Genomic DNA, 24,117 nt, shown 5'->3' with positions numbered 1-24,117 from the left:
CAAAAAATGTGAAAAGAAATGTATAAAGAAGTGGAAGACAGACGTTTTTGGAGCTTTGAAGATTTATTTTATCAAATGGTGTGACTATTCAAACTTGTTTTTACAAAATGCAAATTTGCTGAATATTTGAATCCATATTGAACAGCAGCACAACCATCAAAAGTATTAAGACTGAAGGAAGGGGGAGAAAGGTACATCAGTATTATTATTAAGTCGACCTGTAAGCAAAGGTTTAAGCAGCCACAGAGGATGAAACATCAGCCGTACCCATCACAGGTAAGCGAATGCCTCATCAGGATTTATCTGCCTGGTTCTGCTATGGGGAGTACATCCATATTGTCTTTAGGTTACATAAAAATACATAAAACAAGGCGGTCTCTGGATTGTCTCTGGGCTCTTTGGCTACAGGAAAAGATTTGAAAGTTTCAGTAACAGCAGTGAGCAGGACTCACAATGTCCAATCTCTAGCAGCTACAGAGAATAAAGCCATCACAAACTCCATATTGAAACCTGAGCACATTGTGCTTTTTAATAAGAACACACTGTCAGCTTCTTTATTACAAAAAGTATTTTACCACAAACCTGGTAGCCATGCAGATTGGATCTTAAATGCCTAAGATCCCTTTCTCTGAAACCTGCCCACATCCTAGTTTGATGGGGAGAATTTAATGTATGCTGCAAAATATTAAAAATGACACTTGAGAAGACACAACAGAACTGTATCTCTGTTAATCTGGATAATCCACAGAACTCCTGTAAATAGTTTCCACAGGAACTATTCCTTTGGTATAAAAAAAAAAATAAAAACCTGTGGATTATTCAGAGAATATTTCAGGAAATACAAGCTGCTGTTGATGTGATCCTTTGTGCACCTCAAACAGGCACTAGTAAAAGCATACAGCCATTGCATTCATGCATCCCCAAAATGTCAACTCTTAGTAAACAGGCCAGTTTTCTGCTTTGCAATGACACGTGGCTTATAATAAACACGTGTTTTTACATGGTTTATTTATCTTAAGAAGAAGAAAACAAAATACCTAATCCTCCAGTTTGTCTGAAAACATTTGGAAGCACAACATTTGGAAATGCACGGCAAAAACCTCGGCAGATAAAAGGAAAGCCGTTTGGCCAGATGACACCAGGGTTAAGTAGAGAAGTACACATCTTGTCAATTGTAAGTTTAAAGTTATTTTATATTGCCGTTTCTGGCACGGCTACTGTAGCTTAAGGCGGTTTTTTAATTCAGACTGCGGTTCTACAGAATGAAGGGAAAGTCAAGGACATCACTTTCTTTGTGTAGGCACAGGATTAGACAGAGGTAGAAAGATACTGTAGCAGGCAGTAAGAAAACAAACAAATCTCAGTAATGGAACAAATTTTGCATTCTGGGCTGAGTCCGAAGTCACTCCCTTCTTCATAACTTCCTGTGTACAGTAATAGAGACTCTGTTTACTGTAGTGTGCAATAAGAAGACATTTCAGACTTGTGATTTATCGCCAAACAAAATGCCAGTAAATATAATGCACTACATAATAAATAGAGTGATTTCATAAACAGAATGTCTTGAGTCAAATATTAAAAGCAGAGAGGTGGGAATGATAACTTATTATTAACTTATTTTAGAAAACGTATAAATTCCACAATATCATATTGTGGAGTACCCAGGACAATGTATAAAACCTCTTCAATTTAAGTTAGAAACATTTTTGACACTAGTCATTATGAGCACCTAAAAGGTTTTTTTTCATACTTTTTGCATTCAAGCGTTGCGTATGTGAAATTATTTCATTATTTAAAGCATCCTAACTCGATCATTGTGTATTTCATCAAATTGTTTCATTTCATGATTTGATGCTCGATTACTTCAGAGTCAGAGATTTAGCTCTTGACCTGATTCTTTCAATGTCTTTGCAATTTCTTCCGTCTGTCTTCAGAGCAACATTTAGCTTAACTCGTTTTTTTTTAGCCGTCCGACATTGCACAGGCTGTAAAGCTACCCATTTGAATCTGGCTCATGCGTCATTGTGGACCGAGTTGCGGAGTATCCGGAGGCGAGACATGACCTCGTCCCAGTCCAGGTAGGCTCCCTCCAGGTGTCGCAACCTGTCTGGCCTGCTAATGTAGCTCCTCCGCCCGTGCAGCAGACGCCAGTTATCGAAGGTCACTATGTCACCTGAAATGCAACAACACCCAGAGATCAGAAACAAGGGTCTGACGTACGCTCCATCTGATCCTACGTTTCTCAGGGAAGAATTTAATTTTGTCACTCGTCCCCACCTCATTCACAGAGAGGTCAGAGGTCGGGGTCAACAGCTGAGCAATCGGCAGAGATCAAAGGCCTCATGCTTTAAACTAAATGACTGAAGCCTCCTCCTTACATTCTTTGTCTTTTTTGTAAAATTGGGTCCTTGATCTCAAGACAGGAACACAGGCTTCTTATCTATATCTATCCAACAACAGTCAGTTTTGTAGACTGAAAGACTTTTTTTCACAGCAGCCATTTTGACATGAAATAGCAGGGTAAACACAGGTGTTTCCAATAACATTAATTGCAGGTCCAATCAGGTCTGTCAAGGTGCTGCTATTGAGCATGTTGGCCCAAGGATTTCATGTAAAAACGGCTGCTGTCAAAGAGGTTTATGACAACTGGTATTAATATTAATAATTTCCAGCTGAATTTTAATCTTGTAAAAAGGGACTTAAAATGTGAACTTGATGGTTTCATAGTTGATAGCACAGTAAAAGACGGCTAAAGCTGCATGTCCGGGGCAAAAAGTCAGTCCTAGTATTATGACAAGGAAACATGTTAAGATCAAACTGTAACTCTAGGGTAGGGCTGCATGAAATGATAAAAACTTCAATATTTTGACAGGTACTGCGATATGATTCACGATTAGTGGGATTTTGGCATCAAAAATTCAATTTTCACGGAAAAAACTTAAAATCACGATAATGGGAAATCTTTTTGGGGGTCTGCATTTTTTTTTTCCTTTCATAGTCTTTTGTATAGTCCCACAAAATATTGTGGTTGAACAGTGAACTGCTTTATGGCCTTGGAAGCAACTATGGGTTACTACTGTCAGTAAGCTAGTCAGCAATCTCATGTTAAAAAGACAACACACCACTTAAACACACGGATAAAGTTTGATACTCTTGCCGTGTCGTGCTCACAATGTACGGACAGATTAGTTTGAAGTTTGAATAACTCTTTTAGCAACCTCAAGGACACGTCATCAGGATGGATGCTCTCTAACATGGAGGCCTGAACCTTTGGTGCTGCTGTCGAAAACACCGTCTCCCTACTAATGGCACCATTCTGCTTCACTTTGATGTCCTTAGTGTCTCGTACAATATCATTACTCCATCTCTTTGCTGAGCAGTGATTATTTAGAGAGGGTTACACCAGTCTTGGGTAATTTGATTTAGTCTACAGTGACAGAGATGACATTGCCTCTGATGTCATCCTGACCTTGCTTGATGATGATGATGACGGAGATGTTGTTAGCTACATGGCTGTACAAGTTCATGTTCTGTTCCCTAAAAGTCTCACTGACGTTTTTACTGTTTCTTAAATGAGTAGCGTTCGTAGAGGTGCACACTGACCTGGCTCCATTCTGTAGGTGACCATGTTCTCTGGTCGGTTCATGATATCCACATAGGCCTTCAGGGCTCTGTAGAAGGGCTGGACCTGATGTAAGGGGAGGTCCAGCACTGACTCTCTGGTGGCGTTGTTGTAGTTTATTCTCACAACTCGGCCCTCGGTGTCAACGCTGCTCGGAGACAACGGGGAAGGACAAAGCTCAGTGTCAAACTAACATGAATAGTGAAATTTACAACTTAAACATATTGTATGTTTATATGTGTTTATTGATCAAACAATCAACAGTCAAATCAGTCAAATATCAAGCAAACATGCCAAATTCACTAGTGAAGCTGCAACTAATGATATTTTTTTCAATTAATCTGGTACAATCTGACTTTAATATAAGAAATAAAAAAAAAGAAATTATCCCAATTTTAACATTAAAAAAAGGATTTACATGATTGATGCTGCAGATTATTTTTCTGTTCATTGTTTCATCTCTATGAACTAGTTCCAGCTCTTTCAGGTTGACGATTTCTTAGTTAGACAATTGTAAATTAAATATCTTTGGATACTGGATTGTTGGTCAGACCTTCGGAAACTCAAGGACAAATTCATATAGAAAATGATCAATAGATTCATCAATTATTAAAATAATTGTTGGTTTTGGTACCTGGGAAGGAATTGAAAGGCTTCATCGTTTATCGGGCAAATTGAATAAACATCTTTTTCAACTACATAGCCAAAAGTATGTGGACACATGAACATTAGACCGACATGCGGTCGTTGATCAACACAATGAATATTATTAAGCTGTTGTAACACTCTTTCTGTGAAGGCTTTCCACATGATTTTGGAGGCCATATTGAATCTACTGGTATATAATAATTCTGAACAGCAGATGGCAGTGTCCCATTTCAAATCACACACTCACACTTGTGCAATGTACCACTGCATCTTTTTTTTAAAATGCAAGTCCTTTCCATTTCTGCAAGGTCAGAATCTCTGCTCCACTTAGAGACCGTAAATGTGTGTGTGTGTGTGTGTGTGTGTGTGTGTGTGTGTGTGTGTGTGTGTGTGTGTGTGTGTGTGTGTGTGTGTGTGTGTGTGTGTGTGCGTGCGTGTGTGTGTGTGTGCGTGCGTATGGGAATAAAATGATGATCTGACAACTCCACTTACTCGATTATGCATTTCTTGGACTGCAGCATGAAGTCGCAGTAGTCCGTCCCCGTGTCGGTGAAGTCCACGGGGAGCGAGGTGAGTGTCCAGAAGGCCTCTGGGTCTTCTCTCTGCAGTTGCTCGGCCATGTGGAAGCCGTCCACCACCTCGCTCTCCCCTCCTTCCAAAGCCTGGTTGATGCAGTGCAGAAACTGCACCTACCCCAGCCAACAACACACACATGCCACACAAATGCTCGTTTTACAACTCTTAATGACATAAAAAAGCCAAATGCCAGCCAAATGCCAGCAGTTGAAACTAACTTATAAAAGCAGCACATAAATTCATAAGTGATACCATATCTGTTTAGTGCAGTTTAATCCTCTCAATAGACCATACAAATCAGGTTTTACTCACTCCAGGTGCAAAGTGTAAAGCGGGGTAGTCTGTATGGAGACTCAGCCTTCCTGATGTGTAGGCTACATTGTTTGCCATGTATTTGTCCTGGACCTGCCATGTGTGCCTGAGGACAAAGATAACATTCATTAATAAACTCCACGTTAATTATTTAACTTTGGCTTTAGAAGATAAGCAGTGACAATTAGGCTGTGTGGAGAAAAGAAAGAGATGAGATGAACTTTGCAGGGATCCCTGAGGGCAAACTGGGCAGCTTCACAGGAATGCGTAGACTGTAGTCCGTGAAGTTGATACTTCATTGAGATGCAGCAAGAGTCGAGCACTAATGAGGTAAAGTTATCTTCCATGTTCTGTTTGCATGCCTCGTTTGGATGCCCGACTCGTAAAACAGTCTAGTTTCTCTGATGGCAGGCCTTCAGCTTTAGTCTGCAGTCTCTACTTCCAGCAGTATGAGCTCATCCGCTGGCAGCGGAAAAGCTTTACGCTCCAAACCTCAGTTCTGACTGAGTGCACCAGGTAATTCCTCTGGCTTAAAAAAGCTGGAACGCTTTAAGGTTGTTTTCCTCGTCTCTGTCCTCAAATAATCGACACTGCAGTAAGTCAAAGTGATGAACGGCTGACACTCTCTAAGCGTTTCCATGGAACCAAAATGAATCAAAGCTACAGATAATTGACTAGTGGACACATTTTCCTAAACATCAACATCATAAAGTGAGCACTTCTTTCATCAAAATATCTAGCTGCTTTTTTAACATTTTTTATTATTATTTCCTGGAAAAGGGATGTAAATAAAAAGGTCTTTTGTATTTATTTTTTTACTAATAACACTCCCTGGGCTGTGCTCCAGCTAAAATATGATCAGTGGAAAATTCAGCAGTTCAAGATTTAGTGTGGAGTCCAATTATTAAACAGCGGCTTGGCTGAGGATGACTACAGCAAGATGGATGAACGTCAGAGTCTTACCCGTAGAATGTCAGCCTGAGATAGCCAATCCTCTCAGCAAGTCTCGCCACTTGGCCTTGCTCTGCCGGAGCCCCCTTCAGGTAGACGATGCCAACGCGGCGCAAGGCCGAGAGCCAGGCCAACGCAGCCTTATCGTCGTGGAGGACTTCCTGGTAGTCCGCTGTGGGAATGCGTAGCTTGGAGTCCCAATAATAACGCTCTGAAATGAGAAAGAGGATAAGGTAGAAATATAATTTAATCTTAGCGGAGACTTACTTACAAACACACTGTATGTCTGTCAAGACATAAGCCAACATATGCTTTTCCAACGAACAGCGGGTTTTTGTCCTGTCCTGTATCTGCTCTGTTAAACAAACAGACAAACAAACAAGGCTGTACAACAAGAACTGGTCTGTATCACAGCAGCTTTATCAGTAGTTCAATTCATTTTTTCTTCTCCCCTTTGTCTGTCTTGTTGAGTGAGAACCTGCATGTTCTTTTTCTAATGCACATTTACTCCATGCCACATAATTCAATCTCATCAACTGGTTTATTGGCAGGATATTGGCAGGTTTTTGCACAGGCATAAAGGATAGCCACAAGTGGACACCATTCAGAATCCAGCAACATAAGATACTTGTATAATGTATTCACTACAGACACCTGTGTCGACATTATCCCACTGTTTGGTCTAACTGATAGAAATAGGCCAGGGCCATCCAGGTGTGCAGCAGGGATTAGCTATAGAGTATGTCCATTCCTTTATACTTTCCATCAACTCAGTGCTACTTCTAGGACACGTTTCATTATGGGATGATGTAAAAAAAAAAGTTGAATAATGTTTGAAGGTGTTGTTCTAGAAGAGTGCTACAGGGAAAGGAAGTAACACACACTTTGTATAGAGTAAAACACAATATCATTGTGTAGTTGCAATTGTTCAGGCTTAAAAATAAAACTAAACTTTGGATAACCTATATCTAAAAGTATGACAGATTTGTTTGTTTCGTTACAAAAAGGAAACAATTCATAACTTAATCACTGGTCTCTGTCATCTGAAAACTTGCCACTGCATGCGATAGACTGTGCACTTAAAGTTAAATAGCTCGCTGAGAAAAATCTGCCTGTCTCTGTCAGACAGACAGAAGTGGAAAAAATCCTCCCACAGCTCTCCACCCAGCTGGCTCGGCTCGTTTTTCCATGCAGCTTCTCTCCAGTGACTTCCACAGAAACAGCTGCTAAGTACATTTGCGGGAGGAGGAGGAGGGTTTAGCTGAGGAGATTGTGTACCTGTCTGATGTTTGTGCCTCCTCCTCGTGTCTCTTTTCAGTACCCACCAACTTCAAAACAACTTTCCAAAAGGCTGCATCGCAAACAGATTACAAGGCTAAAGCCTGCAGGAGATGGACACAGAGCAGGGCGAGCATGCTGGTCTTCATGCATAATTTATCGTCCTCTAAAGTGTCTAAAAAACATTAAAAGACAATGTGACTGTTCACTCTGAAGGCCATAAACATTTACAGTTGCAACAGACAGACTTTAACTGGTGATGAGGAATTTCAGGGCCTCGTTTTTTAAAAGGCAGTGAGGCACGAAGCACACAGAGATGCAACATCCGTCAGAACCACTGATCATCATGACTTGCAGACCTCCCTCCAGGCTGTTGTCACAAATAATCAGCTTCTGGCCGCACAGTTCAAAGGGTCAGGAACCCCCTGCTTGTTAAAACTTGTCAAGAGGGCGGAGGGAAACAAAGGCAGAGAATGAGAAATTGGGGCAAAGGTCAAGCCTGAATGTTACAACTACTCTTGTGAAACTGGACCTTGTGAAACATGGCCGTGCCCGTACAAGACAGGCACGGCCATGTTTCAGCGCCGCGGTTTAGGGTGTCACTCGTGACAAAGAGGCTAGAGCGTTGGTCGCAGTGTGCATATACATCAGCTGTGCAGTCCTGGCTGCAGTTCAAGCTCGGAGTTCATTTTGAACCCTTACCACGTTCGCTGCTGTCGAGTGAGTTCACGCTGGAGCGGCCGGGTCGAACAAAAGATGAGAACTTTGCATGAATATGTGCTTTCTAATCATGTAATCAGCTCCTCACATGCTTTGTTTTTAACTGGGAAGGCTAATCACAAATCTTGGATGTGAGGGATCACAAGGTTCTTTTTTTTTGTCTCGTCAGCTCACATTGGCTGCAGATTAAAGAACAAATTATGGCCTTTTCACATGAACTGCTGTAGATACAAATCCAGTCAAATTTAAAGCAGATAGAGTGTTATTCAACCCTGTATTTCTACTCCATTTAATTAAAGAAGAAAGTATTCCACTCCACTTCAAACAGCTACAGACTTTGGTGTATTCTTGTTAGACTACAGTTTTGTGGTCCAATCTCTGGTCTTGTTCTGCTTCTGTCATTGTTTTCAATAGGTTTGCTTTCATTTATGCTGCATCATCTTACATGTTGTGTCTTAAAATTCTGCTTGTTAATGCATTAGCATCCAGTTATCGTAATACATTAACATTACACACTTTCTGATAACAAGAACTTTTAATTTTGACACTTCAACACATGATACTGATGATACTTCTTTTAGATACTTTTAGTGTCCGTGTATAATCCTTATTTTCTATCATAATGTATCAAATGATTCATGAGAGGCAATCTGCAGCTACCCTCAGCTTTACGTAGCAAGTTTCAGTTCACTGTTTAGCTGTCTGACCCACAACTTCACTGCTTCGGTTCACTCACCATGCTCTCAGCAACGTTTTTGCTGGCAGCAGGCAGCTCTTTCCAGCAAACAAGCTCTAAGAAGCCACTGTATGCAACCTGCTCAACACCAAAATGGTGAACATAGTGGAGTATTTAGCAGCTAAAGAACCAGACATTTTTCTCAGGAGTCAGTAGAGACCAAAAACAAAGCTAAAAGAGAGTGAATATTAGACTTACATTCACCAGGTGGCCAGAAACACAACTTCAAATGAATGATACTGTTCATCTGTAACTGCTGGGTGTGTAAAAAAAAAGCAGTTCTTTGCTTTTAAGTTTGTTAAAAGGTAATGATATGTAAGTGTTGTGTTTACAGCTTGTTCCCGCTGCCCACAAGGGGGTAAAAAAAAAAAAGAAGAAAATCTGTAATTGGAGTTTGCTCATTTGTGTAAAATCACTGCAGATTTCACAGGAAAGACTGTGCTGGCATGTGCTTGAAGGGACCCCTCTGACAGTCTGACAAGATAGTATGTGTGCATAATCCCCTCTCCTGTTCCCCCCTTGGTTGTGGTCTGCTACAGTGGCTTTTCCAGATGAGGAAACCTGAAGCCGAGGCTCCTGTGGCTGTCAGGCAGCTCATGGCAGTTTGGCTTTCCCCTCACTGTGCTCTGTTTAAGCTCAGAGGGCTGCGCCGCTCTCCTCTGCAGCTGGGAGCGCCTTCAAAGCTCCGTTTGAATCACTGCAGTTATCCAGAGAGAGCTTTTGTTTTGACTTGGTTAAGTTTTATCACAGAGTTCGGATCAGCTCACTTCAATGGGCTGTCTGTGGAATGCACAGTGGAGGGCTCAGAGCCAGATGGGCATAAACAACCTTTTTTTTTATAGAAAGAATAAGATTCATAAATTAGATTCAAGCTGTTGTTTGTACTAAAGCACATTTGAGAGATTTTACTGAAATAAAGTAGAATAAGATTTCATTATTTCGGCTGCAATTTGACCCCCAAATTTCCAATTTATTTGATTTTAGTGACATGTCAGTATCAATAAAGCTTATGGTGGAATGTTACTATGTAGATTTATTTATGTAATGTACTTAAGTATAGATCTTAGGCACTTGTAAACAACATTTCAACTTCTTTTCCCGCATTATTAGTACTTTTACTTTGGATACTACTACGTTTTGCTCATATTATTTATGTACATCTTAAGTGACATTTTTATATTGCAATATTGCTTCCTTTAAGTAAAGGATCTGATCTTCCTCCACCACTGAATAAAGCATCTTTTGACTGACTCTTATTAATCGTAGAAAGTAATAAATCATTAACATTGTTCCATCTCTGCTAAAACATGTGTACGTGAATTCAGATTAGCTCCTTTTCAAACCAGCTTGTAATCAGCAAGTAAAAAATCTGCTAAATTATTCAAGTTCTTGAGAAGACATAGCACCCATCACATTACCATACTGCCAACATGTTGTGCATTCATTGGTTTTTATTAAATTAACATGACAACTTAGAGCGGCTAATTTGTTATTTGTTTTATTTATATCTATATTGAGAAATGTAAAATGTTTTTTTCTTTCAAAGCCAAAGGCGGCATTTGCAACAAAACAAATGTTTACTTTTTTGTTTCTTCTCAAAGGTTTGACAACATGGTAAAGTAACTAAGAAGTTACTTACAAAGTTGGCAAAGCTTTACTTGTAAAGAAGAAAATGTAGATGCAGTCATTTCAGGCCTTCATTAAGGTTTTACATTTTCAGAAATTTCAAAATAATTCTTTCTGACCAGACCCATCAGCCCAGACATTTGAAAAATAAAAACAAACTGTTTTCCCAGTTATATTCCGCTCAACAATTCACATGTACGTTTGTGTTTTCACAGTGTACTTAATGTGTGTCTGTATATCAATGGAGCTGAAAGAAACTCACCCCAACCTCCACTAATTCAACAAACACACCTTTATCTATGAAACATGCCTGGAAGACAGAGCAGCCAACCTCTGCATTCCCAGTTTGGAGGAGACAGAGTGAGCAGTGTTTTCTCACTGGAGAGCTACAGGCCCTCCACACACTAATCCAAACTCAACTCTTTCTACATCAGCAAGTTCATGTTCCCAATATTCTACTGAGCCTTGCAGTATTTTGTCAAATTATGTCCTTTTTGCCAACTTCTACTCAATGCTTTTAGTATTATTTAAAGTGCCAAGCGGGAGGTCTGGCGTGCCAGAGAAATGAAAAATCCAATAATTATAATCACAGAGCTTTCCGTGCTGTCTGATGTAAAGGTGTTGAAATTTCAAAAGAGATGACAAAGAAAAGGGATTTAACCCAAATATAGTTGATCTGTGAAGGAATTACAGGAATACACTGTGAAAAATAAACTGTGTGGGTGGAAAAAAGTGAAATTTGTTGAAAGGAAGCCCAGTGTCTCTCGAAGAGACATCCAAACTGTGGAAGATTTGGCTGACCACCATTTATTTTGACAAATCTGAGTTGCTAAAACCCTCTGCAGTCCACTATAGCACACTGCACAGTGATAAAAACTAATTTTGACAAATGAATACACTCAAGTATATAGTTTAGATTGCTCAAATTCCTTTTAGGTTGATAACACAGCATGTACACGTGTATGTAAGCACGTGTTTGAGAAGTCAGGTCTGCTGAAGCTGTAAATTGCTTGTGAGTGACGGTCAGGTTTGGAAAAGTTTTTCCATGGATGGCCCTCCGCAGCTATGTTTCCAGGAGCCTCTGTCAACTGACGAGTGATGACATAGCAGGCTAAATTCAGACCAGATGGCAAAGGGGAAACACCAGCCAGACAGGGAAATGACAAATCAGCTGCTACTTGGCTGAATTATAGAATCAGTCAGTAGACTTAATGGAGAAAAGTCCAAACTCAGCTGAGTCTGTTTAGGAGAGCCTCGGACCAATTGGTCAGGAAGTTTACGACAACTGTCCAATCCAAATGAAACAGTAATTGACATATGCTGAGGATATTAAAAACTGGGAAATGAAACCAAAGAATCCCGAATGCCACACGACATACCACAAACTACTGCCATGGGACCTACAAAGGAAACCATTACCTCTATAGCATTTATATCCATACAGGCGTGTGAAGATCAATGTGATTTTCAAATGACTGACAAATGTATAGACCGGTGCAAATTTAAGCAGTAAAATAATGTAAGACTACTATGACGTGAAATGCAAAACTTAATATGTAAAAAAGTAAAAATAAAGATTTAAGTGCAAGAATTTTTTTTTAAAGACATCGTAAAACTTACAAAAGTCAGGCAAAAAAAATGTTTTGTTTAAAGTGTTATGTGTATTTTCAAAGATTTCAGCTCCCCTTAAGTCCTAGGATAAACTGTTCTAAATAACTGCAGACACCAGCGTCTGCATAGACAGATGTGTCTGCACATGTGCAAACTGCTTGTGGTCATACATTTTCGTCAGCACATGGACATCCACAAAGAATAAGCAAAGATTCTCGTGAACATGGGCAGATGACAAAATATACACATCACTGACCTTCATGGCTACGTGAATGTGGAAATTATAATATAAGCTTTGCGCTGTTGAGCATAAAGGCTAAAAGCTGCTGCACAGAACGTCCCTTTCTGTATTTCCAAACAAGTAAAAGGACTGTTCACAAGTACTATTCTCCATAGATTTTTAGTAAACTCAACAAGAGTTCAGGCCTGGAAAACGGGTGCAATGTTTCCTGTTCTTCTGGTCCTTGTCAGCACTCAGACAGCAAAGTTCATGGATCAACTTTAAATGACTTATGATGTTTTTGTGCATCATAGAAGAATTTAAGATAGAAGAATTACACTTGTCAAGCCTGCTAAAGATAATCTATCTGAATAATGTATTAACAAGTACCACTGTCTAATATAAAGTACACTGCATGTATGGTCTTTGTCAGACTTTTGACAGCTTCACAAAGATTTTCATATTGCAACTTGATTAAGACCAGATAGTTGAGGTAAAGACATGGTGAAGTGCCAGGGATGTTTTGACAGACAATCTACAGCTCAAGGTTAGACATTTTTCACATTTTTGGCTGCGATTTGTAACTAGGGACATTTTTTGGCAGGCCAGAGGAGGATATAACAGGGACAGCTGTTACAGTGAGAGAAATCTCATCACACTTTTAGTGTCACCATTGTTTTTTGTCAATCACACTCTTGAGAAATGTTCTTACAATAAATTTCACAAATTTGGTCCAGCATACTCCTTTCGATGTCATTTATATATAAAATAGCATTATGCTGTGAGCTTTTATTTGGCATATGTCTGCACACATATATTCTAGTGTGCTATGGTACAAAGCATTGGACTAAACTACACTGTAGGGCAGTGGTTCTCACTAGTGTTGGTGTCAAGGACCCCCCAAACTGATACACATCAGGCCACAGGCCCATATTTGATAAAATGTAGTCCCAGGGATTTAGTTATTCCAAAACTGTCCAAACTGTAGATTGGCAATTTAAAAACAAAGACTGTGAAACTTATAACAGAATAGGCATTCTTAAACATTGTCTCATTGGGCTAACTTCTAGTCAATGAAATAATAGTTAAATTACAATTAATTGGCAAATTCCTGTGTCCAAGGTCAGAACTTTCTAGAATAAAAGTTTCTTATTTAAACACATGCAGTGCAGTATTGATCAATGCAAGTGTTGAAACACCAAACACAAGGCCAGACTAAATTAAGAAAAGAGAAACCCTAAATTTAATTAGGTGCAAAATAGAATAAGAATGATAAGTGTATGAAGACATATGCATCAGTTTAATCAGAAACACATAGCTCAAAATGTTATTTTTTAAACATGTAGGTGGTAATTCTCACTCTGATAAAACCACAATAAACTTGGAGCAGAAAGAAATGTGAAAGGGTGGCTGGCCAAAGAAGCCCAGGCAGCGGTACTTACTTTTAGTAACTGTTAGTACAAGGTGATGCACTTATTCTGAGTGATCGCAGCAAATGACGTTCCATTATTGCCTTGTTGAGGGCGAGCAATTCAAACAGCCTGCTGAATTAGAGAATGGTTGTAAAGGCATCTCTGAAAGAAGACAGACTCCTTTTACAAACTACCCATGCAAGCTGGTGGATAAATATTTGAGAAAATGCTCTAAGCTATGCATTTAGGCATACTTTTACATTTCTAAAAATCCATTTAACCTGTTTTACATCCATCTTTTAAGTACTAGTGACATGAAATTAGTCGTGATTCCCACCCCAGCTAAATAAACATGACAAGCGCAAAATGGGAGGCCTGAGACGATGACATGGTTCAAATATTAAAAGCATCTGGCAGCCGTTTTGAGTAAATCACTGACAGATTTATCAGTGAAAGGAAGAGTCAGTGCAGATAAGGCTGTGAGTGACGTAAGCTTTTGGTGTTTCCAAGAGCAATTCAACATCATCACTCTCTTCCGAGTGACACAAAAGGTTCAAAGTGCGCATGCCAGCAGGAAAATGGCACGTGTGAATTCCAAAGGTCCTAAAGGTCTATGAATGAGATGTAGTACTTGTGTTGACAATTACAGAGATGAAGGTGCTTGATAAAAACAAATAAATCTAGTATAATATATTTGACTAGAAATGTAAAAACGCTACTCAGTGGCCCACAAAGGAGTTTGTCCAAAGAAATACAAACCAAATCGGTAACAAGCGTGTAACAAAAGTTATAAAATTCACAACCCGACCATGAAACACAGTCCAAAACTAAAACAGCGTCCAAACAGTAACAACTTTATATTGGAATATTAGAGATTTAGTAAGAAAATGTTCCAAGAACTCCTCCGTCTACGACACCAGGCAGTTTAAATTCCTGGTTGCACATGCCTACAGGCTCAGGGATTTGTTCGTTCCCAGGAAAGGAAATACTGACAACAGTGAGCTTGTGTTTGGTAAGAACATGCAGATCTTTTCTTGACCCTCACTCTAAATCGGTTTTCCATATGGCAGAGGCAGTAGGGGGTCTGAACGAGGCTCCCATTTATCCAGACGTCAGCCTTTCAGAAGGTCTACTGCCTTACGCTGGTTTGGATGCAGACGTACTGTGGCTCGGTTCAGCTTTGCCTGAGGTAGATGTGCTAGGTCTGACAATAAACTAGAGATGCGGATAAATCATGTGTCTCCAATATGCTACAATAGACATGTAAAAAATAATGGCCTACCTGAAGAACTGACTGAGCAGTTAAGATGGCTGGAGAGTAATTTAAAGTTCCAGTGTGTAACATTTATGAAGGTCTATCAGCAGAAATTGAATATAATATTCATAGGTAGGTTTTTATTAGCGTATAATCACCTGATAATAAGAATTGTGTCTTCTACTGAGTCTGCCACGTTAAACCGCCAACAGTGGCTCTAGATAGGGCTTTAAGCGTTTTTCGCTGGATCCTACACACTGGTCCTTTAAAAGCAAAATGTACTGCCTGACAATGATGTAAAATGGGAATTTGGTCACTAATCAACCAGAATCCTAAAGTTTAACATTTTCCTGCACCATCAGAAACTATACAAATTGTGCACTGTACATTTGCTGGACTGCCAGTTACTTGGCTATGATTATCTTTAATCTGTATTTTATTTTATACATTTTATTTAAAGTTCCCATAGTAATCATTATTCTTGCACTTTTTAATCACCTTACATGTGCAATAGCAACACTGAAAATCACCTTAGATTTACACTACTTACATTAGTACATACTCTATTACACTGGCATATCACTTCACTGCTGTTTTTTTATTTTAATGTTTTTATTCTTCTACTCCTGTCTGTATCTGCTTTTGTAGGTGCCATGTACTAGCTACTGGATGCCTACATTTCTATCTATCTGAACATGTTCTAGTTGATTCATATATTTGTGGCTGTAAAATAAACAGATTGAAAAGTTTTCTTTATAATGTTGTGCCCTTGTAGTACAAGTTCCATGTCTTACTCCAATAATAGCTGCTGCTGAACTACATACTGCGGTTTGAGTTGCACAACTCCATAGAAACGGTAAAAGCAGAAGACAAAAACATTACTTCAGACATAAAAAGCAGGAGGTATAGTACAGGCTGAATAATATTCCCAGAGCTCCAATTTTCATATTGACCTCACAGTGTCCTGTGTGCGCTTAACTTTCACTGTTGAGAACACTTTAACAGGCATACTCGGGCCTGTAAAATCTAGGTGCACTGCATGAAAAAGGAAACAGAAATTCAAACTGTGGACTACGCTTCAGTGAGTTAACGTCATGAAGGAGTGAGGACTGAGAATGTGAGTGAAATCCTCGGAGGTGAACACTGTTCATCATCCATCTTTTGAGCCTGTAGAACTTCCAGTATTTTTCGGTGCAAGGAATTTCAGGCTGGCGCTCATGAGGAAATAATTAAACCCAGAGTGTGTGTATGTGTGCACGTCATCCTGTATTGTGTTTTGGTGTATGAGCTTAGCAGTGTCTTCCAGGAGCGCTCCTAGCTCTGCACTGAGAAAGGCTGAAAAGAGCCTGTGCTACAAAATGACTATCTGTCTGTGAGTTGCTATGAGGGGGATCTGTTTACACTTCACCATGAATGAAGTCCTGCAACACACACACACATACATACATCACCTTAATCAGTCTGGAACAGAGCAGGAGCCGCTCAGCCCTGTGGGTCCTTCAGGACCACGTGTGTGTACACAAACCGACTACAGTCCATCCCCCGCTCCACTGAAATGCTGCTACCTTGTTCCAGACAGCTAAACTTTCTCCTCTGCTGTCTGGCAGACTGTAAAGCGTATTGGGCCATTGTAAATGTACTGTAAAATGACTTCTCTTTCCAGACTTTAGACAAACCTCCTTCCTTAACAACCTTGTTATGTTACTGAGTAAAAAAAGTGTGGAAAGAAGAGTTTAAATCAGGGGCATCTTTTTCCTCAGGAAAGGGTAGCAGAGAAAGTCCACTCATTTTTAATTATAACAGCTACACAAACACACACACACACACACACACACAAGAGCTGCTGCTTAATTAGATAATACATAACGTGAACAAGAATATTGTTCACAACCACTCAATTCCAGCTGTTGCCATATGCCAAGTGTTATCCTATTAAATATCAATTCAAAATATTAGGTGTTGAACACACCTAATTAAGACAATTTGGATGTTCTTCATTATAAGCAAAGCTTACCATTGTCAGCCAAATCTATTTGAATACGACAACATTTTTAAAGCTAAAGATAATAGCAAGAAAGGTTATGATTCTAAAAAACTCTGAAGTGCCCAAAAAAAAAAAAAACACTCTCAGAACGAAATCACAAACTACTATCGGAGTAACCTTGACATACTCTTTCATAAACCAGCAGTAAGGATTAGAGAGCAAAGAATTGCTGTCTGAAAACATAAAAGTGATATAACTGAACACTTAAAATTCTGTGTTTCTCTGTAACACTACTAATGCAGAAACTCTTGCACATTAATTTTTATTTTGACTTTTAAAAAATGCAAGGAAGTACACAATTACACACTTTCTAATGTGGTTACAGAGGAAGGAAAATATGAAAATTAGATCCACTTGCATTTATCAATAAATTACAGCGACTGTGGGACCGTATTGATGTTTTTAATAACATGTCAAAATCGATGAAATTGTCCATTTCATCACCTTTCTGTGATGAAGTATAAAATCTGTCATGTCACTGATATTCTAAATGGACTGGATATGAGATATGAGGAGGATATACTTTTAATGGTAATGATGTGTATAAAATGTGAAATATTAAGGTTCATAATTGGAGCACAGTATGGAAATTGTCATCCATGACGAGCTTCATGGGCCTGCTGGTTTGTTATTGATGTACAAACAGGTAACGCTTGCTGCTTGGCAAGCGGACAAATTGCTGTTCTCAGATTGAGCTTTGAAAATGCAATAATTCATGACAGTGTTTTGTTCATCCTGTTAATTCTAAGACAGCTGCGTTTTGATTTATGGCCTCCTTTAAAAATATCTCTCTGACCATTACCATCAACCACAAGGTAATCCATTCGAGAGCAATCATCAGTTTCAGACCAGTGCAGCCCAATCAGTACAGGCCTTTTTTAACAGCAGTTTGTATGCATTATGCGTATTTTTTTCTTATCTTTCTTATCTTTCAGTACTACACCACAGACTTCATGCGTGCATACACATAAAAAAATACAGAGAACCATGGAGTACTGGAGCACACTGATTAATTCATAGCCATTAATTGTGCAAACAGACTAACGTTTTGACACTACTGCATCTTCAAAGTCAATTTTGACTCTGATGAAGACACACTAGTGTCGAAACGTTAGTCTGTTTGCACAATTAAAGGCTATGAATTAATCAGTGTGCTCCAGTACTCCTTTGTTCTCTGCATGTTTGCTGTCCTTGAATTGAGAAGCACCAGATTCAGTTGCAGTATGTAAAACATTTGGGAGGAGAGGAGCACATTCAAGTTTTCAAATGCTTTACAAATTTAACTGAAAATTATGCATAAAAAGCCCCTCATACACATTAAGCATACACTCAGTAGCTATAACAAGTGCAATGTACTACAACTTTTTGGTGAAATTCAGATCGTTGTTAATATTTTAGAGGCTGTAGTTTTTGGTGCTGTTGAACTGTACTGCATTATATGGAGTGGTATTTCTGTTATTTCAGGTTTAATTTAGGAATAATAATAATAATAATAATAATAATAATAATAATAATAATAATAATTATAACACCTCAAACCTGTGAGTATGAAACAATACAATATTACCACAAACGACATACTCCAAAGTACCAGGTGTACCCAATAAACTGGCAACTGAGTGTATTTCTATAAGTGGACAAATTCCTCTAGAGCACTTACGAGAGCTGTGCCTACAGAGATAATGTGGTCCCCTATACCGATTCATCACATGAAATTCTACAGTACAGACATATACTTTAAACATTTTTAAGTAAACTATAAAAAAGGACTCACCATTGAGGAAAAGCTCTTCTTGCATTGCTTGTCTGGCAGCAGGAGAGAAACAGCGCTTCTTCAGCCACTCTGCGTCAAACACACTGGTGTGCTGGTCGGGCCACACAATGGACACCTGTGGAGAAACAAAAAGCTTATTGATTGTTCCATGTTTCCACTTCTTAATATTGTGTTGTGGTAAGCCATCAACTGAAAGTCTGCCGTCTGTCTTTCAATTAAACAGTAATTGACAACTTTATTGACTGGCTCTTTGGCTTCAACAAACGGAGAAAGAAATGCTTTAAAAAACACAAACTTGTCTTGAGTATTTCCCATCTTTACCACCTGCTTTTTTAATACTTCTTGGGGCTTTTGGCCAATGTGTCATCCAGTCTCCTACAGCCAGAGGCAAGCATGAAACCATTGTTGTGGTACCCCAAACACATGTTTACTGTAATAGGCTACTCAGTAAATCTTGGAACAGGAAACAATACAGGAAACTTGGTGCATTTTTGTCAACAAAAGCAAGCAGCACTGTCACGTTGAAAGCAACCTGTTTATATCTGTGTCCCACTCCAGGGGCTGAATCCTCTGAAGGACACAGCTCACAAAGGCAGTTCCCTTTGGAGGACTTAAAGGTCAGGCTGAACGTGTGCTGCCAAAATTAGATTGTCTTACCTAACAGAACAGATTATCATCAGGTTTATCGCCCTCAAACAGTCAGCAAAGTGAAAATGCCAATAAACAGGTTTCACGATACTGTACAGTACAATATGAGTTATGTTGTTTAACTTTGACACACAATGATAAACAAAACATTCAGAGTATCGTCGAAACATTGTAGGAAAAAAAGCATGTGCAAGTTATATTCATCTTGTAACAATAAAGATCAGATAGGTAGAGAAATAGAGCAATGTGATACAGTGTTTTAGAGGTTTACGGGTTTTAGTTTTTACAAGATTAACCTTTAGAAACTTAATGCACCCCAAAATGTCCATTATTACCATCCAGTGGAGTTGTAAAACTGTTAAAGCACAACTACTGTACTTAAAGGAAGTTAATGTTGAACCAGGATATGGGCTCTGTAAAAATTTATTGGACATTTTTACACCCAGTTTGGATTATAATTTAAACATTTTTTCTCTTCTTATATATATATATATATAACATTCATACATCAGGGTGTGAACCCTAAAAACCACAAATCAGATAATGGCAGCAGCCTACCTTGTTGTCATTGGTGACCTCCACAACATCGACTCCTGTGTGGATATCAAGATCGGACATCAATAGTTTCCGGGCCTGAGCGGACTCCAGGGTACACAGTGGACACTGACAGTTGTCCCTCAGCCAGGTGAACGGGTACAGACTGTGTCCTCCATCCTCCCACTCCACCTCCATCAGCCTGTCCTCATCCAGAGCCCGGACGTGCCTCACTGAGTGGCAAGCCAAAGAGACGGAAGCTGACCCCAGCGTATGCTGCCCACGAAGCTGCACCGATGACAGACAAGAGGGTAGTGGACCTGCAGCCTGTCCAGGTCTACGGCAAGCCCTCAGAGCTTGGCACGCCATGGCAGCGGTGCTCCTCCGCAGGGCAGGCAGGGCAAAACGTGAAAGTGTACTCATCCACATGTCTCTAGATCAGAAAGGGCCACCAACTCTGTAATTAATGAGAAAGAGATGCAGTAAAATTAAAAAATTGGATGATATAGAATCATGTATTTCAGTCTTCCAGTTGATGTGTTTTTAAAAACTAGGGCTGTATAATAAACCAAATGTATAAGTTATATCTACATCCTATTTAAAAAGCAAAATCATGGGCCTACACTTGTTTTTGAACAATGCCAAACTCCTTTGATACAGTTCAACATGAGCATGAGCTTTTTCAAGGGGCTGTGGGAATTGTGACTGATCATGTGCCAACCAGAGGCGTTTTCTAATCTTGGTCTGATGACTGTGTGTAGGTAAAACCAGGCCAAAAGCTGCAGTGCAAAACGGCAACATTATTTTAGGAAGCAAAATACAAAGTGTGCCGCACCTGTGTGCAGTTCTGCTGAGCTGGTTTCCCCGTGCCAGACACATTAGCAGCGTTCAATTATTTAACTAGGGCTGCAATTGAAAATTATTTTCATAGGTGATTAATCAGCAGAGTATTTTCTGGATGAACTGACAGATCATTTTGTCAATGAAAATGAAAAATTCCCATTCAGCCCAAAGTTATGTCATCAAATGTCTATTTTTGTGCAGCAAACAGCCTAAAACCAATTCAGTTTACTGGTATTTTAAGATAAGGAAAGCAGCAAATTGTCACATCTGAGAACCTGGACCCTTAAAAAGAGAAAGTATGAAGACAATGAATCAATACAGTCTGACAGAAAATGAGTCAATACAGCTCTCAAGAGTATACCAACAATAGCTCTTTGTTGTTATTTATGTTGTTGACTTGATTTAGTCGGTGTAACCATGTGTTTGTGTACTAAATCCAATCTCTGATCCACCTTCCTCTCTGTGGTAAATATGAGTGTTTGTTTGTTTGTTTGTTTGTTTGCTAACTCGAGTTCCTTTAAACTAACAACGGATCTCTCTAAGCTACCCCCTTTAAATAGCACACAACATACAGAACATTAAACACACGTCTGTAGATGAACTAGAAACAAAGAGTGTGTGAACCAAAGAGCTTGCCGTCCCGTTCACTTCCCGTTGTTCATGACAACAGTTTTAGCCGGTAGCTAACGCGGTTGTTAGCTGGCTAGTTAACGTAAACACCCCCCCTCCCTGTTTACCGACAGTTTCCATCCTTGTCTCGGTTAACAGAGAAGCGAACAGCGGTTTCTCTCACAGTGTCTCTACCGGTTTGCTTTTAAAGTTGTCTGTATTAATAAAAAGTGTTTGCCACTAACAGACGTTACCTGCAATGTTTTGCCGACGTTTCCCCCAACGAGCGTTTCCTCCGTCAACACAAGCCAGCTGTCATGTGTGTGTGTGTGTGTGTGTGTGTGTGAGAGAGAGAGGAAGTAGGTGAAAGGTTGACCGGGAGGCTGTACATGATGACATAATAACTGCAAGTGCATGAACCTCGCCCTACTTTTCAGGAGTGTTTTAATAAACAATGGTGATTGAAATAGAGATTTACTGTAAAGCTCACCCTGGGAGGAGGGCTTTTTTCTTTCTTCTGTTATTTGCTGTGTTGAAACAATTGAGGAGGGAGCAAGTTGTGAGTTAGAATTTAAACCACAAATTTATTGTCTCTGGGGGGCAAGTTAATGGTTTTGTGGGGTCAGAGCTCTAACAATTTATTTAACAACAGAGGACAGCATGCTCATAGAATACAATTAACTTTATTGTTCCAGAGAGGAAATTTGTCTTGGGCACAGAGCTGCAAGCTGTTGCTTCACAAAACCAAATGAGCGTACAGTGGTGTAGTGCAGGCTACTAAAGGCAAGTGTACCCACTTATTTTTCAGTAGGCATTGGTTATACCCACTGCTAAATCCCCTCTGCATCATTCAGAGGTGTCCTGATTGTTTTCCTAGGATGGCAAAGGCATGATATAATTGTCCACTTTTCATGAGTAGAAGGAATAAAGAATACCTCAAATTGCATAATCTTGATGTAGCTGTCTCACCAGTCTGATATTGATTAGTATTGATTGCACGATCTGTCACCTGTAACACCTGTGCTTACCCTTCTATTTCATGTAAAATTGCTGCTGTGAAAAAGGTCTATTGAGTCCTTGAATATCTGTAGCAAATGCAGTGTTCGCACCATATTGGATAAATGGTAGAGGAGGGAAAGATTCCCATGTTAACAACTGGCAACCATGCCCTTTATTGGACAGCACAAGACAGTTGTATGATTAGAACGTTAGCTGTGTGAGAGTTAAATATGCTGTGCATTAGCAATATAACACCAAATTCATTCAAAGTGGGTATAATTACACTGAACAACAAACTTGAGGCTGTTCTGGAGATTTTAGAAAAGTGCAACATTCACAGTAGTAATTAGGACTTGGATGTTTTGACGTTGAAGAAGAAGAAATTCATAATTACAAATATTCTAATGTGACTGCAAAATTGTATTTGGTTCACGGTAACAGATATTTCACTCTGAACCAAAAATGTTAACCTCACGGTGGCACAAGAGGTGACGTCAAGTCAAGTAGTCATCCTCTGGGGATCATGAATGTCAGTACAAAATGTTATGGCAATCCATCTAATAGTTAAGTAAGTAGTTAAGTAGTTAAGTTGACATATTTCAGTCTGGACAAAAGTGGTGGACGATGGTAAAGTTGGCACTTTAACATTTGGAGCCATGGTGTGGCTAGGACAATTATTTCTCTATGCCCTTAGTAATGCCTTTGCGTTCTTGTCCACAGCTGAGTGCACAAAAATTATTTTAGTATCTTGATTATCCAAACAATTGTTGCTTCCTGGCTCTAAAATGTGAGGATTTGCTGCTTTATTTTTTCATTTAAGACAGTAAATTGAAGATCTTTGGGTTTTGGACCAATAGTAACAAGAAATTTAAGGACACCATCTTGGACCATTAATCCATAATTAAAGTAATGTAAGTGATGAGTGTTTTCCGTGTTCAGTCATACCTCTTTCTACGTCCTTTGCAGGTTCAGGGAAGATGACTAGTAGTAGACAGTAGAAGTGTAGTACAGTGTTCAATCCAAGTGACACCTGCCAACACCTGAGTTCAGATTTTAAAAGCTTCATTTTGCAATCATTAACCCAGGATCACACACGCTCACAGAGTTTCAGACCCGAGATTCAAAGGGTAAGTTTATGATCAGTCACCTTTGCAACTGACATCAGTGCACACGTGTTATTTAATAACAACAACAGTAACACTAGTTAGTTGTAACGTATAGTGGACTTTGAGCTTTATAAAAATACAATACAGTATGTGCTGAAGATATATAGATATATGCAGTCAGAAAGTGGAAAGTTTCTCTGTGCTCATTGAAAATCAGATTTTTAAGGGGGCGGGGCTTACAAACATCATTTGTGACTTCACAAATAATATGGAAGTCAACCCTGGTCCAGTATGTAACTTATACACATCTGATGTAGAAACTTATAGCCACAAGTGAAGTACGAGACATCTTATGTCCAGTAGGAAAACTTCAGAAATGAACAGAATTTCCATGTACATAGATTCTGGGATTTTTAATTAGGTAGAAGTAGCAGTTTCCTTTTTAAGGATTTTAATGTGGAAATGATACTCAAAAAAACAACACACACATTATTGTTCCAACCAGGCATGTCATAATACATGCCTGGAGGGGCTCTTTAAATTTGCATAATAAATTCACTGAAGTGATTCATCTCAGATAATCCAAAGGTTAG

General features: G+C 39.3%; 1 protein-coding gene across 2 annotated transcripts; it reads right to left on the bottom strand.

Moving 5' to 3' along the window:
• Positions 1-44: 44 nt before the first annotated feature.
• Positions 45-23,448, bottom strand: bbox1 (butyrobetaine (gamma), 2-oxoglutarate dioxygenase (gamma-butyrobetaine hydroxylase) 1). 2 transcript variants are annotated; one of them, XM_051378936.1, is made up of 8 exons: positions 23,364-23,448; positions 19,992-20,424; positions 18,786-18,900; positions 6,122-6,320; positions 5,159-5,264; positions 4,763-4,959; positions 3,604-3,770; positions 45-2,173 (listed from the first exon to the last, which is right to left on the bottom strand). In XM_051378936.1, the coding sequence occupies exons 2-8, from the start codon at positions 20,394-20,396 to the stop codon at positions 2,013-2,015; spliced, it is 1,350 nt and encodes a 449-aa protein (XP_051234896.1). In that variant the 5' UTR covers positions 20,397-20,424; positions 23,364-23,448; the 3' UTR covers positions 45-2,012. The 2 variants fall into 2 exon arrangements, with proteins under 2 accessions (XP_051234896.1, XP_051234895.1); XM_051378935.1 differs by lacking the exon at positions 23,364-23,448 and adding an exon at positions 21,674-21,757.
• Between the last annotated feature and the right edge of the window lie 669 nt (positions 23,449-24,117).

Source organism: Dicentrarchus labrax, unplaced genomic scaffold (genome assembly GCF_905237075.1).
Source record: "Dicentrarchus labrax unplaced genomic scaffold, dlabrax2021, whole genome shotgun sequence".
Taxonomy (NCBI): domain Eukaryota; kingdom Metazoa; phylum Chordata; class Actinopteri; family Moronidae; genus Dicentrarchus; species Dicentrarchus labrax.
This window is presented reverse-complemented; position numbering and strand designations above follow the sequence as displayed.

Coding starts and splice junctions, on each gene's coding strand:
- bbox1 (XM_051378936.1), bottom strand. CDS start 20,396: ATGTGGATGAGTACACTTTCACGTTTTGCCCTGCCTGCCCTGCGGAGG. Junction 5,265..6,121: donor CTCAGGCTGACATTCTACGG/GTAAGACTCTGA, acceptor CTTTGTCCTCAG/GCACACATGGCAGGTCCAGG. Junction 4,960..5,158: donor CTTTACACTTTGCACCTGGA/GTGAGTAAAACC, acceptor TGGCTGGGGTAG/GTGCAGTTTCTGCACTGCAT.